Source organism: Onthophagus taurus, chromosome 1 (genome assembly GCF_036711975.1).
Source record: "Onthophagus taurus isolate NC chromosome 1, IU_Otau_3.0, whole genome shotgun sequence".
NCBI classification, from domain to species: domain Eukaryota; kingdom Metazoa; phylum Arthropoda; class Insecta; order Coleoptera; family Scarabaeidae; genus Onthophagus; species Onthophagus taurus.
Genome location: NC_091966.1, coordinates 2,043,080 through 2,058,221, shown reverse-complemented (window position 1 = coordinate 2,058,221; position 15,142 = coordinate 2,043,080). Strand labels below are relative to the sequence as shown.

General features: G+C 27.5%; 2 protein-coding genes across 5 annotated transcripts; both read right to left on the bottom strand.

Annotated features, from left to right (window-relative positions):
- Positions 1–1,738: 1,738 nt before the first annotated feature.
- LOC111414733 (vitellogenin-A2-like) lies at positions 1,739–7,047 on the bottom strand. Of its 4 annotated transcripts, none has more exons than XM_071194203.1 (4): positions 6,927–7,047; positions 6,587–6,878; positions 6,284–6,499; positions 1,739–2,760 (listed from the first exon to the last, which is right to left on the bottom strand). In XM_071194203.1, exon 4 carries the CDS (start codon positions 2,620–2,622, stop codon positions 2,005–2,007), a length of 618 nt encoding a protein of 205 aa, XP_071050304.1. In that variant the 5' UTR covers positions 2,623–2,760; positions 6,284–6,499; positions 6,587–6,878; positions 6,927–7,047; the 3' UTR covers positions 1,739–2,004. The 4 variants fall into 4 exon arrangements, with proteins under 4 accessions (XP_071050304.1, XP_071050307.1, XP_071050302.1 ...); XM_071194206.1 differs by having other exon boundaries at positions 6,587–6,870; XM_071194201.1 differs by having other exon boundaries at positions 6,587–6,855.
- Positions 7,048–9,080: 2,033 nt separating this feature from the next.
- Positions 9,081–9,553, bottom strand: LOC111414745 (neuropeptide-like 3). Its single transcript, XM_023046182.2, has 2 exons — positions 9,476–9,553; positions 9,081–9,422 (listed from the first exon to the last, which is right to left on the bottom strand). Exons 1-2 carry the CDS (start codon positions 9,485–9,487, stop codon positions 9,150–9,152), a joined length of 285 nt encoding a protein of 94 aa, XP_022901950.2. The 5' UTR covers positions 9,488–9,553; the 3' UTR covers positions 9,081–9,149.
- Positions 9,554–15,142: the final 5,589 nt, after the last annotated feature.

Here is a 15,142-nt window from a genome sequence, read left to right as displayed (position 1 = left end):
TACGTACTGCAACTTCAGAGCATCTCTACTACAAAGTTACTCAACTTGAAAACAAGCCAAATTAATTTCAAAGGAATCCAAATTAAAAGCAACTAAACTAAGAAGCAACTCATTTACAAAGTTATCTAACCCCAATAAGCCATTTCCGCCATAAAGCAACTCAAAACCAATTTACTCAATCAAAATAAAACCCCACTCCAAAGCAACCTAAAACCCAAAGCTACTCAACCACAAAGTAAGCCGATTCCAAAGCAAGCCAACTCAACTTCAACCAACCCCAACTCCAGAACATCTCTGTCACAAAGGTACTCAACTCCAAAACAAGCTAAACTAACCCGAAAGCAATTCACCTTTGAATCATTATCATCATGAAGTAACTGAAGTAAAAAGCAAGCTAACCTAACTCTTTAGTAACCCAAAACCAAAGCAACTCAACCAAAAAATGATTCATTGTCAAAGTAATCAATAAGGGAGCAAGGTAATATTTTTTTAACTAATCCCAATAAACTCAGCCATTATCTAATCCAACTACTCTTGATAAATTTATCCGATAGATAATTACCATGGTTACAGCGGTTTTAAGCGCTCTCATTGGTTAAGAGCTCCAATTTATCTATCGGTTAAATTTATCAAGAGGTGATAAAAATGGGCCTAAGACAACCTCATCTCAAAGTAACTCAACCACAAACTTAGAAATAATGCTAAATCTACAAACTTCCGGGTTATATCGCGCGTCGATTGAAACATTGTTTGATGTTTCGATGCCGTGTTGCAATGTTTAAAACTTTTGAACTTGTGTCTTAAGAATCATTAATACTTTAATAGACGCATGGCATAACCCGGAAGTTTCTGGATTTAGTTTTACTTGTAATAATACAGGCCATGAAAGCCTACGATCTTATATTCAAAGTTAATACATAAGTAATCCAACATCAAAGCAAACTAATTCAATTCCGTAATCTATTATCTTGCTCAAACTACCTCAAGCAATGCATTTTTAAACAAAGAGCAAGTCGTCGTAATCTTTGTAATTCAAGATACGTGATTGCGATGGGTTGATTTCATAATCCGAAAAAGTCACAAAGTAAGTTATATTAAATTTAACTGTACAGGAATAAATTTTTTTTTTTGGCAAAATATGAATTAAAATAAAGTTTATGTACCATCATATTGATCCATTATTATTGTTGATTATTGCTTCATATCAGGTGAATCAACTAAAGATTTTTTCCATTTTAATCTCAAACGCGGAAAAGAAAAGTGGAATCAATAAATACATCAAATATTACTTCTTGTGCAATTATTTAATAACTTTAACGTTATTTGTAGTGGCATTTGTTCAAAGAATTAAACTCTAAAATACGATAAGCGGAACAACACCTCATAAATTTTCCACGAATTAATTAACAAGAGAGCATATTATGGTACCTGCATGGAACTGTTAGTTTAGTACTTTGAGTGACAAGCTGATTTATCTGGTTACCAACGTCACCCTTTTAACATTAATTGCATCATTAAAATTTATATATGACATTTACCTGGTTTTTTTACCTCTTCAATTATAAATTAAACTATTAAATGTAATTTAATTTTCGTCATGTAAATACCCTTTTTATGTAGAATAAAGAAATAAAACAAATTTGTTTTTATTTTCACATATTTTTTATTTAACTTAAGTAAGGGGGAATTCATTTAGCTATAAAAGGCACTAAGAACAGGGTTTGATACTTATCCGATATCGATAACTGATTAACATACTGGTTCAGTGCTGATTTTTTTTTCGACCTTAGGTCGTAATAAACAATCGATATTAAAAGTTGGTGCACGTATACAGTCGGTACGATATAAGTATGTTTTTTTTTAAAGAGACGTTACGACGGCGTATCGGTACGACAAAAAAGTATAAAAAACCTTATACAAAGAGATCTTAAGTCTACCAGTCTTCGTTCTTCAATTTAGTTATTTATGGAAACTTTAAAAGCTTCTCTATTTAAAATTTAAAATTTATCGGTTTAAACCAGACATATACTGCATACTGCAACCGCATGGATTGTTCATGTACATCCTAGGAATGTTCTTTGGAATCCTCTGGGTTGGTAAACCGGACAATCCTTTAACGTAAGTGTAGGTAACTGGTGGTCTTAAGATTTTCTTTGGGACGTTTTTCTTCGACTTCTTTTTTTCTTTTGTGTTATTACAAGATTGCGATCGAACTCCAATCGACAAATTATGGAAGACCTTCCTTATACTTTCCGCGGAAGTCGAATGATGATGTCTATTCTTAATCTGTATTTCTCCATTATCACTGGAACTGCTTGAAAGATGATGTGGAGAAACCGATCTAAATCCAGACTCAGCTGACGACGAACTATTATTTTCCAACTTTCTACTTCTAGAACATCTCGAAACCGACGTCGAAGAACACGAATCGGTACTCGAAGATCGACTGTCGTCTTCGCAAAGATCATCGTGGGATCTTCTAGCTAATTTTCTGCTGATCGCACGGAACAGCCGGATGCCTTTAACTTCTCTCGATGGGGAAGGAGTCATCGGTGAAACACTGCGTTTTTGCACTGGTGTTATGGTAACTAGGTACATTGCGCTATCGGAAATCGTAGACATGATTCGCGAATATTTGCTTGGTCGAGTAAGAGCAGACGAAGCACTGAGCACTGCCGGTGTTTACGATCGCTTTTATAGGGGTAGCAACGTGGGGTAGAAAGCTCGGCGCACGCCCTTCGTTGGCCATTCCACGTGAGCCTACAAGAATTCTTATTTTATTTTGCACCAAATCACCATCCACCAACAAATTCGATTTCCAAAACACGTATTAAACGAAAACAAATCGTAGCTATATTTAAATGTTATAAACTAGTTTATAGGCTTTAGTACAAACATTATTAAACCACCAAGGAGTAGTTTATAGTGCACTTAACCATGAGAAACTTGATTAGCTCTGTTTATTGCGACCTTTAAGGAGATATTAGATTACCACGATGTTGTAATTAGATTTGTATCTAATGTTGCAAATACACGAAAAATTTAATAATTTTAATAAACATATTACGCGAATGTTGTTTAGCTTGAATCAAAACCTAAAAAATGCTGTCAACAACAAAAAATAGTTATCAAGAAAGAATTAACGAAGTAGAAGAATTCCGTTCAACAACTTTGCATTACGTCCGTCGGTTTTTGACATCTAATTTTGAAGAGTCACTTCTGATGTATTTCCAGGAGTTAAGAAACGATGTATATCTTAAATGAATGCTTGAAATATCCTCTTTAAGATTATATAACACAACCTCTATGTTAATAATGTAGTTTCGGAGGAATACAAATTTGAAATTTGTTGTAAAGTAAGTAATTGGGCGTTTTTAATATCTATCTTTAAAGAATCTGTTCTCATTTATTACTAAGTGTTAAGAAATGATTTGTATCTTAAATGAAAGCTTGAAATGTCCTCTTTAATATAAAGTAACACATCCTGTATGTTAATAATATAGTTTCGGAGGAATACAAATTTAAACTTGTTTCAAGTTAAATTAACACTTTTTTTGAACATCTAACTTTGAAAAATCACATCTCCTTAATTTCTAAGAGTTAACAAAGCATTTTTATCTTATATGAAAGCTTAAAATGTCCTCTTTAAGATAAAGTATCACAACCTATATGTTAATAAAATGGTTTCGGAGATATGAAAATATTAAATTTGTTCTAAACCAAATTGAGACTTTTTTTGCATATCTAATTTTGAAAATTTATTTCTCATTTATATCTAGGAGTTAAGAAATAACTTATATCTTAAATAAAAGCTTGAAATGTCCTCTTTGAGATAAAGTAATTCAACCTGTATGTTAATAATACAATTTCGGAGGCATACAAATTTAAAACTTGTTCCAATTAAATGGACGCTTTTTTGAATTTCTAATTTTGAAAAATCATATTTTATTTATTTTTGAGAGTTAAGAAACAATTTAAATTTGAAATGAAAGCTTAAAATGTCCTCTTTAAGATAAGGTAATATAACCTACTTGTTATTAAATGATTTATGAGAAATAACAAATTTGAAATTTGTTGCAAATTAATTTGATGCATTTCTTTAGATATCTAAATTTAAAGATTCATTTCTCATTTATTTTTAAGAGTTAAGAAACGATTTTTATCTTAAATGGAAGCTTGAAATGTCCTCTTTAAGATTATATAACATAAACTATATGTTAATAATCTAGTTTCGGAGGAATACAAATTTGAAATTTGTTGTAAAGTAAGTAACTGGGCGTTTTTAATATATATCTTTAAAGAATCTGTTCTCATTTATTACTAAGTGTTAAGAAACGATTTGTATCTTAAATGAAAGCTTGAAATGTCCTCTTTAATATAAAATAACACATCCTGTATGTTAATAATATAGTTTCGGAAGAATACAAATTGAAACTTGTTTCAAGTTAAATTAACATTTTTTTTGAACATCTAACTTTAAAAAATCATATCTCATTAATTTCTGAGAGTTAACAAACCATTTTTATCTTAAATGAAAGCTTAAAATGTCCTCTTTAAGATAAAGTATCACAACCTATATGTTAATAAAATGGTTTCGGAGATATGAAAATTTTAAATTTGCTCTAAATCAAATTCAGACCTTTTTTGCATATCTAAGTTTGAAAATTCATTTCTCATTTATATCTAGGAGTTAAGAAATAACTTATATCTTAAATAAAAGCTTGAAATGTCCTCTTTAAGATAAAGTAATACAACCTGTATGTTAATAATACAATTTCGGAGGTATACAAATTTAAAACTTGTTTCAATTAAATGGACGCTTTTTTGAATTTCTAATTTTGAAAAATCACATTTCATTTATTTTTGAGAGTTAAGAAACAATTTAAATTTTAAATGAAAGCTTAAAATGTCCTCTTTAAGATAAGGTAATATAACCTACTAGTTACTAAATGATTTATGAGAAATAACAAATTTGAAATTTGTTGCAAATTAATTTGATGCATTTTTTAGATATCTAAATTGAAAGATTCATATCTCATTTACTTTTAAGAATTAAGAAACGATTTTTATCATAAATGGAAGCTTGAAATGTCCTCTTTAAGATTATATAACATAAACTATATGTTAATAATATAGTTTCGGAGGAATACAAATTTGAAATTTGTTGTAAAGTAAGTAACTGGGCGTTTTTAATATATATCTTTAAAGAATCTGTTCTCATTTATTACTAAGTGTTAAGAAACGATTTGTATCTTAAATGAAAGCTTGAAATGTCCTCTTTAATATAAAGTAACACATCCTGTATGTTAATAATATAGTTTCGGAGGAATACAAATTTAAACTTGTTTTAAGTTAAATTAACACTTTTTTTGAACATCTAACTTTAAAAAATCATATCTCATTAATTTCTGAGAGTTAACAAACCATTTTTATCTTAAATGAAAGCTTAAAATGTCCTCTTTAAGATAAAGTATCGCAACCTATATGTTAATAAAATGGTTTCGGAGATATGAAAATTTTAAATTTGCTCTAAATCAAATTCAGACCTTTTCTGCATATCTAACTTTGAAAATTCATTTCTCATTTATACCTAGGAGTTAAGAAATAACTTATATCTTAAATAAAAGCTTGAAATGCCCTCTTTAAGATAAAGTAATACAACTTGTATGTTAATAATACAATTTCGGAGGCATACAAACTTAAAACTTGTTTCAATTAAATGGACTCCTTTTTGATATCTAAATTTAAAGATTCATTTCTCATTTATTTTTAAGAATTAGGAAACGATTTTTTTCTTAAATGAAAGCTTGAAATGTCCTCTTTAAGATTATATAATATAACCTATATGTTAATAATCTAGTTTCGAAGGAATACAAATTTTAAATTTTGAAGACTGACTTCTCATATATTTCCAAGAGTTAAAAAATGATTTATATCTTAAACGACAGCTTGAAATGTCCTCTTCAAGACATAGTAATATGTTGGTAATATAGTTTGGGAGGAATACAAATTTGAAATTTATTGTAAAGTAAATTGATGCAATTTAAATGTTTATCTTTGAAATATCGCTTCTCATTTATTGCTAAGAGTTAAGAAACGATTTATATCTTAAATTAATGTGATATAACTTAATGTTAATAAAATGATTTCGTATACTTCTTTAATTTTCAAGTAGTTTAATATGACTTTATCTTGACCTAAGACAACGCGGACTTCTAAAGTTGTTGATATATTTCGTAGAAATTGTCGACAATCATCCCAAATATCCAATCATCAAGATTACCTATCATAATCGGAGTTGAAAAGTCTTCAGGTTGATGGTGTCCTGAGTAACGTACCGACCTTGCCAAGATAACAAACGTCCTCTAAATTGGTAATTGCGAATGATGGGAGCGGAACCGTAGGGTTCCAATTAAATGGAATTTGCCCCACAGTAAAAGAACCAACGTATATTTGTAGGAATTCCAATTATAATCTTACGACATAATTATTTATACGGCTACAAAAAAATTAAAAGAAAAATTAGAACAAATTCAATTATAAATTCCAAATACATAACAAAAGCATGTTTAATTAATTCACGTACCATAAGTTACGTGTAACCAAAAATTTCGTGTCAGGTGTTAAGTGAAAGTTGGTCATTTTCAAAGACAATACGTAACCTTTCGAATATTTACTGAAAACGTAAACGTCCTTTGTATGAAATTCTCGATTTTGGTAACAACATTTCTTTGTTCTTGCACTCCACAAAATGAATATTAAAAAATTTCAATGAATTATAATCACGTTCCAAAGCTTTCAATCTCTTTGTTTACTAACTTTTTACTTCATTTTTGTTTCTTCATATTTCTTTTTCTAGAAAATAAATGTCTTAATTCCTATTAGACGTAATTTAATTAATATTCAAAGCCATCAAACACACTTACCTAATACATTTATCGTGTCAACATTGGTTTTTTTGAGACGATTTCAATAGCACGTTAACGATAGCATATTTGAAGAGAACACGTCGTTGGCCATTTTAAAACGTCCAGGGTCGTTCGGGACGAGTTTTGAGTTAATCAGCCCTGGTCGAAGTAGTTTGTAAAAATTAGACGAGTTCTCCCACCGATTCAGCAAAAATTTTACTATAAAAACGAAGATATCATCGAACAAAGTCACAGTTTGATTCGAAACCATCAAATCACAACAAAGATGTTCAAAGCTGTAAGTTTATCATTACTTTTTTAATATATTTTTAATGTTTTAATTTTATTTAGATCGTATTCGCTGCTATCTTGGCTTTCGCCGTAGCTGCTCCAGAACCTAAGCCTAAACCAGGACTTTTTGCACCGGCCGTCGTCAGCCCAGTTGTTTCAGCCTACAGTGCTCCTTATGTTGCTTCTTATCCCTCTTATTCATCACCACTCGTTTCGGCTTATTCTCCGTATGCCTATGCTGCTTATCCCTATGCTTATGATTATCCCTATTATTATTAAATAATAAGTATATTTGGAAATTGGAAATACTAAATTAACTTTTCTTTGGACTGCTTGGATAAAAAAAATGTGGATTTCAATAAAACTTATTTAATTTATTAAAGTGTTTTTTTATAATACCCTAGAAAAAAATTTGAACAAAAAATTATATCATTAAGTCGCTTTATCTTAAAGTGGACATTTCAAGCTTTCATTTAAGATAAAAATCGTTTCTTAATTCTTAGAAATAAATGAGAAATGAATCTTTAAATTTAGATATCTAAAAAAATGCATCAAATTAATTTGCAACAAATTTAAAATTTGTTATTTCTCAGAAATCATTTAGTAACAAGTGGGTTATATTACTTTATCTTAAAGAGGAGATTTTAAGCTTTCATTTAAAATTTAAATTGTTTCTTAACTCTCAGAAATAAATGAGACGTATAAATAAAAGCGTCCATTTAATTGGAACAAGTTTTAAACTTGTATGCCTCCGAAGTTGTATTATTAACATACAGATTGTATTACTTTATCTTAAAGAGGACATTTCAAGTTTTTATTTAAGATATAAGTTATTTCTTAACTCCTAGATATAAATGAGAAATGAATTTTCAAAGTTAGATATGCAAAAAAGATCTCGATTTGGTTTAGAGCAAATTTAAAATTTTCATTTCTCCGAAACCATTTTATTAACATATAGGTTGTGATACTTTATCTTAAAGAGGACATTTTAAGCTTTAATTTAAGATAAAAATGGTTTGTTAACTCTCAGGAATTAATGAGATGTGATTTTTCAAAGTTAGATGTATAAAAAAAGTTAATTTAACTTGAAACAAGTTTAAATTAGTATTCCTGCGAAACTATATTATTAACATACAGGATGTGTTATTTTATATTAAAGAGGACATTTCAAGCTTTCATTTAAGATACCAATCATTTCTTAATACTTAGTAATAAATGAGAACAGATTCTTTAAAGATAGATATTAAAAACGCCAATTACTCACTTTTCAATAAATTTCAAATTTGTATTCCTCCGAAACTAGATCATTAACATATAGGTTATATTACATAATCTTAAAGAGGACATTTCAATCTTTCATTTAAGATATAAATTAATTCTTAACTCTTAGAAACAAATAAAAAAGGAATCTTTGAAGTTAGCCGTTAAAAAACGATAATTACTCCCTTTACAACAAATTTCAAATTTGTATTCTTCCGAAACTAGATCATTAACATATAGGTTATATTACATAATCTTAAAGAGGACATTTCAAGCTTTCATTTAATATATAAATTATTTCTTAACTCTTAGAAATAAATGAGAAATTAATCTTCGAAGTTACATATTAAAAAACGACAATTACTCACTTTACAACAAATTTCAAATTTGTATTCCTCCGAGACTGTATTATTAACATGTAGTTTATAACACTTTATTTTAAAGAGGACATTTCAAGCTTTAATTTAAGATATAATTCGTTTCTTAACTCAACGTAATTGAGGTATCTCGTCGAATAAGTGGAGGACTACTATCTTTTAGCATAACGATACCATTTACTTATAAATATTATAATTTGATGGGATTGATCTAATTTACCCGATAAAAACATTAAAAAAAATATTTTTTTCACAATTAAATTGTTTATTTTATTCGTAATAAAGTGTAATTGCCAAATCGTCACAAAATTAATTAAGCTACAACCACGGAATGTCCATAAGTTGGAACTGCGCCATATGTAGATACAACTGGAGCTCTGTAAGCAGATACAACTGGAGATGGGTATGCAGATACAACTGGAGATGAGTATGCAGATGCAACGGGGGATGAATAAGCAGAAACAACGGGGGCTGTGTAATATGGTGTTCCAACAACTCCAGCAGTGTAAGATGTTGCAATTACTCCCGGTTTTGGTTTTGGTTCTGGAGCAGCAACGGCTAAGGCCAAAATGGCAGCAAATACAATCTAAAAAACAAAATAAATAAATAATTTAAAAAGAAATTAATCTTGTGACTTACAGCTTTGAACATTTTGATGGTTTTGTTGTAGTCTAGTTCTGTAAACTATGATTTAACAAGTTTTGATTCGCCTATTTATACTGGTAGTTAATTTTTTTAAAAAAGGAGGGGCAACTAAAATTAAAGGTCAAGATTACGTGTTAATGTTTTAAATCTTTTTGCCCAGAGAATCGAATTTGGTAATAGTTTATTTTGATCGTCTTGCCTAATATTGATTACAACTTCGATATTTTTGAATGAAAGTGTTCGAGCACGAGGATTACAACGAATAAGAGGAAGTAAATATTTATATCTAGTTTCATGTTGAATCCAATTAAACTTTGAATTTAGTTTGTTCAGGAAACAAAACTTAACCGAACTAATCTCTAAAGCTATTGTACGCACGTGTCCAGCTGAAGTTTCAATTGATATAACTTTTTCAACAATACCTTGTCAACTCAACCCGTATATAAAGAGAGAAAATACATCACTGTCTACAAGGAAATGAGAAAAACGAAAATAATGCTAAAACAATTTGTTGTCGTCCAACGGGATGAATGTATAATTAAATAGCAGGGAAATTCATCGAAAGTTGAGGGGCCCTTAATGCAGAAGACGTTAGCGAGGAAAAAACTGATTGCATTCGCGTGTTGGGAAATTTTTCCTACAACCGGGGTCAAAATCCTCCAAGTTCTTTCACAAAACTTTTATTTTTACACTCGAAAAGGAAATACATCCGATGAGACGTTATTGGCATCCTATATTATAATTACTTTTCGCAATATCACATTAAGAATCGTATTGGATGCGTTTCAACGTTGACGCGACGACCCCTTTGAGTTCAAAGGTTTCTATTTCATTCAAGAGGTAAAATCGGTGATGCAATACTATTTGAGGTTGTTCGCTCAATTTAATAGTAATTAGCTATTGAAGACATTCACACCTTTGTGTTGAAAGTCCTTTGTTGTCTTCTTGTGCGGTCCGAACAGGAAGCTGTATTGGTGGGCGATAACCGAAAAAAATATAAAAAGACTTTGTGGACCTTGGCAATTGAGACGACAGTCAAGGTGAAGAGCAATCGAGCCCCGGCGAACCAGTTTAACAATATTAAACCAGAAACAAAGTAGCCAACGCCCAAGAGAAAGAAAAAATAAACTTTTTCTGCGATCTCGTTTGACTGGATTTATAATTTTGTATAATTTAACAAGATTTAATAAGATTAAAACGGATCTAAATTTATTTTTTATTATAAAAGAAAATTAATTCCATTAGTTAGTAACCCAAATACGCACAACACACGAACTAAAAAAATCCAGTACCTACATAAATTTCCTTTTATATTTTATTATTAAAGGTAACGTTGAAAGTTTTTCTTTGTACCAAAAAAAAACCTTTAATACTTAAAATAAAATAAAGATGAAAAAAAACGGTGTAATAAAACACACATAAAAATATAACATCAACAAACTAAACCAGGTTGTATCAACATAAACAACTTAATCGCTAAATAGCTTGATACGTTTAAAAATGCAGGATTAGATTTAAAAATTCATAACAAATGTGATTATGGAAAGTAAGAAATTATTTATGGCACATTAAATCTATATGAAATTTGCTTTAAAATGTTATATATTTCATCATTATATCTCGATTGTTTTGTGAGATACGATCTTTTAAACTTTGTGCTTAAAATTTATATTAATAAAATGAAGAGTTGTGATTAAAAAGTTATAAAATCGATGTTTATGGATATTAAGAAATTATTTATGGCACACTAAATCTTTATTAAATTAGCTTTAAAATGTTCGTTATTTCATCATTTTAGCTCAATTCATTCTCGAGATATGATTTTTTAAATTTTGTTCTTAAACTCTATGTCATTCAAATGAACAGAGTTGGGTTTAAAAAATTATAACATCGGTGTTTATGGACAATAAGAAATTATTTATGGCACAATAAATCTTTATTAATTTTTTTTCAAAATGTTTTCTATTTCATCATTATAGCTTAATACGTTTAAAAATGCAGGATTAGATTTAAAAATTCCTAACAAATATGATTATGGAAAGTAAGAAATTATTTATGGCACATTCAATCTATATTAAATATGCTTTAAAATATTATATATTTTATCATTATATCTCTATTTGTTTGTGAGATACGATCTTTTTAACTTTATTCTTAAAGTTTATATTAATCAAATGAAGAGGTTGTGTTTAAAAAGTCATAACATCGATGTTTATGGATATTAAGAAATTATTTATGGCACACTAAATCTTTATTAAATTAGCTTTAAAATGTTCGTTATTTCATCATTTTAGCTCAATTCATTCTCGAGATATGATTTTTTAAATTTTGTTCTTAAACTCTATGTCATTCAAATGAACAGAGTTGGGTTTAAAAAATTATAACATCGGTGTTTATGGACAATAAGAAATTATTTATGGCACAATAAATCTCTATTATTTTTTTTTCAAAATGTTTTCTATTTCATCATTATAGCTTAATACGTTTAAAAATGCAGGATTAGATTTAAAAATTCATAACAAATGTGATTATGGAAAGTAAGAAATTATTTATGGCACATTCAATCTATATTAAATATGCTTTAAAATATTATATATTTTATCACTATATCTCTATTTGTTTGTGAGATACGATCTTTTAAACTTTATTCTTAAAGTTTATATTAATCAAATGAAGAGGTTGTATTTAAAAAGTCATAACATCGATGTTCATGAATATTAAGAAATTATTTATGGCACACTAAATCTTTATTAGATTAGCTTTAAAATGTACGTTATTTCATCATTTTAGCTCAATTCATTTTCGAGATATGATTTTTTAAATTTTGTTCTTAAACTCTATGTCATTCAAATGAACAGAGTTGGGTTTAAAAAATTATAACATCGGTGTTTATGGACAATAAGAAATTATTTATGGCACAATAAATCTTTATTAATTTTTTTTCAAAATGTTTTCTATTTCATCATTATAGCTTAATACGTTTAAAAATGCAGGATTAGATTTAAAAATTCATAACAAATGTGATTATGGAAAGTAAGAAATTATTTATGGCACATTAAATCTATATTAAATTTGCTTTAAAATCTTATATATTTTATCATTATATCTCGATTCGTTTGTGAGATACGATCTTTTAAACTTTGTTGTTAAAATTTATATTAATCAAATAAAGACTTGTGTTTAAAAAGTCATAACATCGATGTTTATGGATATTAAGAAATTATTTATGGCACACTAAATCTTTATTAAGTTAGCTTTAAAATGTTCGTTATTTCATCATTTTAGCTCAATTCATTCTTGAGATATGATTTTTAAAATTTTGTTTTTAAACTCTATGTCATTCAAATGTACAGAGTTGGGTTTAAAAAATTATAACATCGGTGTTTATGGACAATAAGAAATTATTTATGGCACAATAAATCTCCATTAATTTTTTTTCAAAATGTTTTCTATTTCATCATTATAGCTTAATACGTTTAAAATTGCAGAATTAGATTTAAAAATTCCTAACAAATATGATTATGGAAAGTAAGAAATTATTTATGGCACATTCAATCTATATTAAATATGCTTTAAAATATTATATATTTTATCATTATATCTCTATTTGTTTGTGAGATACGATCTTTTAAACTTTATTCTTAAAGTTTATATTAATCAAATGAAGAGTTGTATTTAAAAAGTCATAACATCGATGTTTATGAATATTAAGAAATTATTTATGGCACACTAAATCTTTATTAAATTAGCTTTAAAATGTTCGTTATTTCATCATTTTAGCTCAATTCATTCTTGAGATATGATTTTTTAAATTTTATTCTTAAACTCTATGTCATTCAAATGTACAGAGTTGGATTTAAAAAATTATAACATCGGTGTTTATGGACAATAAGAAATTATTTATGGCACAATAAATCTCTATTATTTTTTTTTCAAAATGTTTTCTATTTCATCATTATAGCTTAATACGTTTAAAAATGCAGGATTAGATTTAAAAATTCATAACAAATGTGATTATGGAAAGTAAGAAATTATTTATGGCACATTAAATCTATATTAAATTTGCTTTAAAATCTTATATATTTTATCATTATATCTCTATTTGTTTGTGAGATACGATCTTTTAAACTTTATTCTTAAAGTTTGTATTAATCAAATGAAGAGTTGTATTTAAAAAGTCATAACATCGATGTTTATGAATATTAAGAAATTATTTATGGCACACTAAATCTTTATTAAATTAGCTTTAAAATGTTCGTTATTTCATCATTATATCTCTATTCGTTTCTGAGATACGATCTTTTAAACGTTATTCTTAAAATTTATATTTATCAAATGAAGATTTGTGTTTAAAAAGTCATAACATTGATGTTCATGAATATTAAGAAATTATTTATGGCACACTAAATCTTTATTAAATTAGCTTTAAAATGTTCGTTATTTCATCATTTTAGCTCAATTCATTCTCGAGATATGATTTTTTAAATTTTGTTCTTAAACTCTATGTCATTCAAATAAACAGAGTTGGGTATAAAAAATTATAACATCGGTGTTTATGGACAATAAGAAATTATTTATGGCACAATAAATCTTTATTAATTTTTTTTCAAAATGTTTTCTATTTCATCATTATAGCTTAATACGTTTAAAAATGCAGGATTAGATTTAAAAATTCATAACAAATGTGATTATGGAAAGTAAGAAATTATTTATGGCACATTAAATCTATATTAAATTTGCTTTAAAATCTTATATATTTTATCATTATATCTCGATTCGTTTGTGAGATACGATCTTTTAAACTTTGTTCTTAAAATTTATATTAATCAAATGAAGAGTTGTGTTTAAAAAGTCATAACATCGATGTTTATGGATATTAAGAAATTATTTATGGCACACTAAATCTTTATTAAATTAGCTTTAAAATGTTCGTTATTTCATCATTTTAGCTCAATTCATTCTGGAGATATGATTTTTTAAATTTTGTTCTTAAACTCTATGTCAATGAAATGTACAGAGTTGGGTTTAACAAATTATAACATTGGTGTTTATGGATAATAAGAAATTATTTATGGCACAATAAATTTCTATTAGTATTTTTTCAAAATATTTTCTATTTCATCATTACAGGTTAATACGTTTAAAAATGCAGGATTAGATTTAAAAATTCATAACAAATGTGATTATGGAAAGTAAGCAATTATTTATGGCACATTAAATCTATATTAAATTTGCTTTAAAATGTTATATATTTTATTATTATATCTCTATTCGTTTGTGAGATACGATCTTTTAAACTTTGTTCTTAAAATTTATATTAATCAAATGAAGAGTTGTGTTTAAAAAGTTATAAAATCGCTGTTTATGGATATTAAGAAATTATTTATGGCACACTAAATCTTTATTAAATTTGCTTTAAAATGATCGTTATTTCATCACTATATCTCTATTCGTTTTTGAGATACGATCTTTTAAACTTTGTGCTTAAAATTTATATTAATAAAATGAAGAGTTGTGTTTAAAAAGTCATAACATCGATGTTTATGGATATTAAGAAATTATTTATGGCACACTAAATCTTTATTAAATTTGCTTCAAAATGTTCGTTATTTCATCATTATATCTCAATTGATTCTTGAGATATGATTTTTTAAATTTTGT

Coding starts and splice junctions, on each gene's coding strand:
- LOC111414733 (XM_071194203.1), bottom strand. CDS start 2,622: ATGTCTACGATTTCCGATAGCGCAATGTACCTAGTTACCATAACACCA.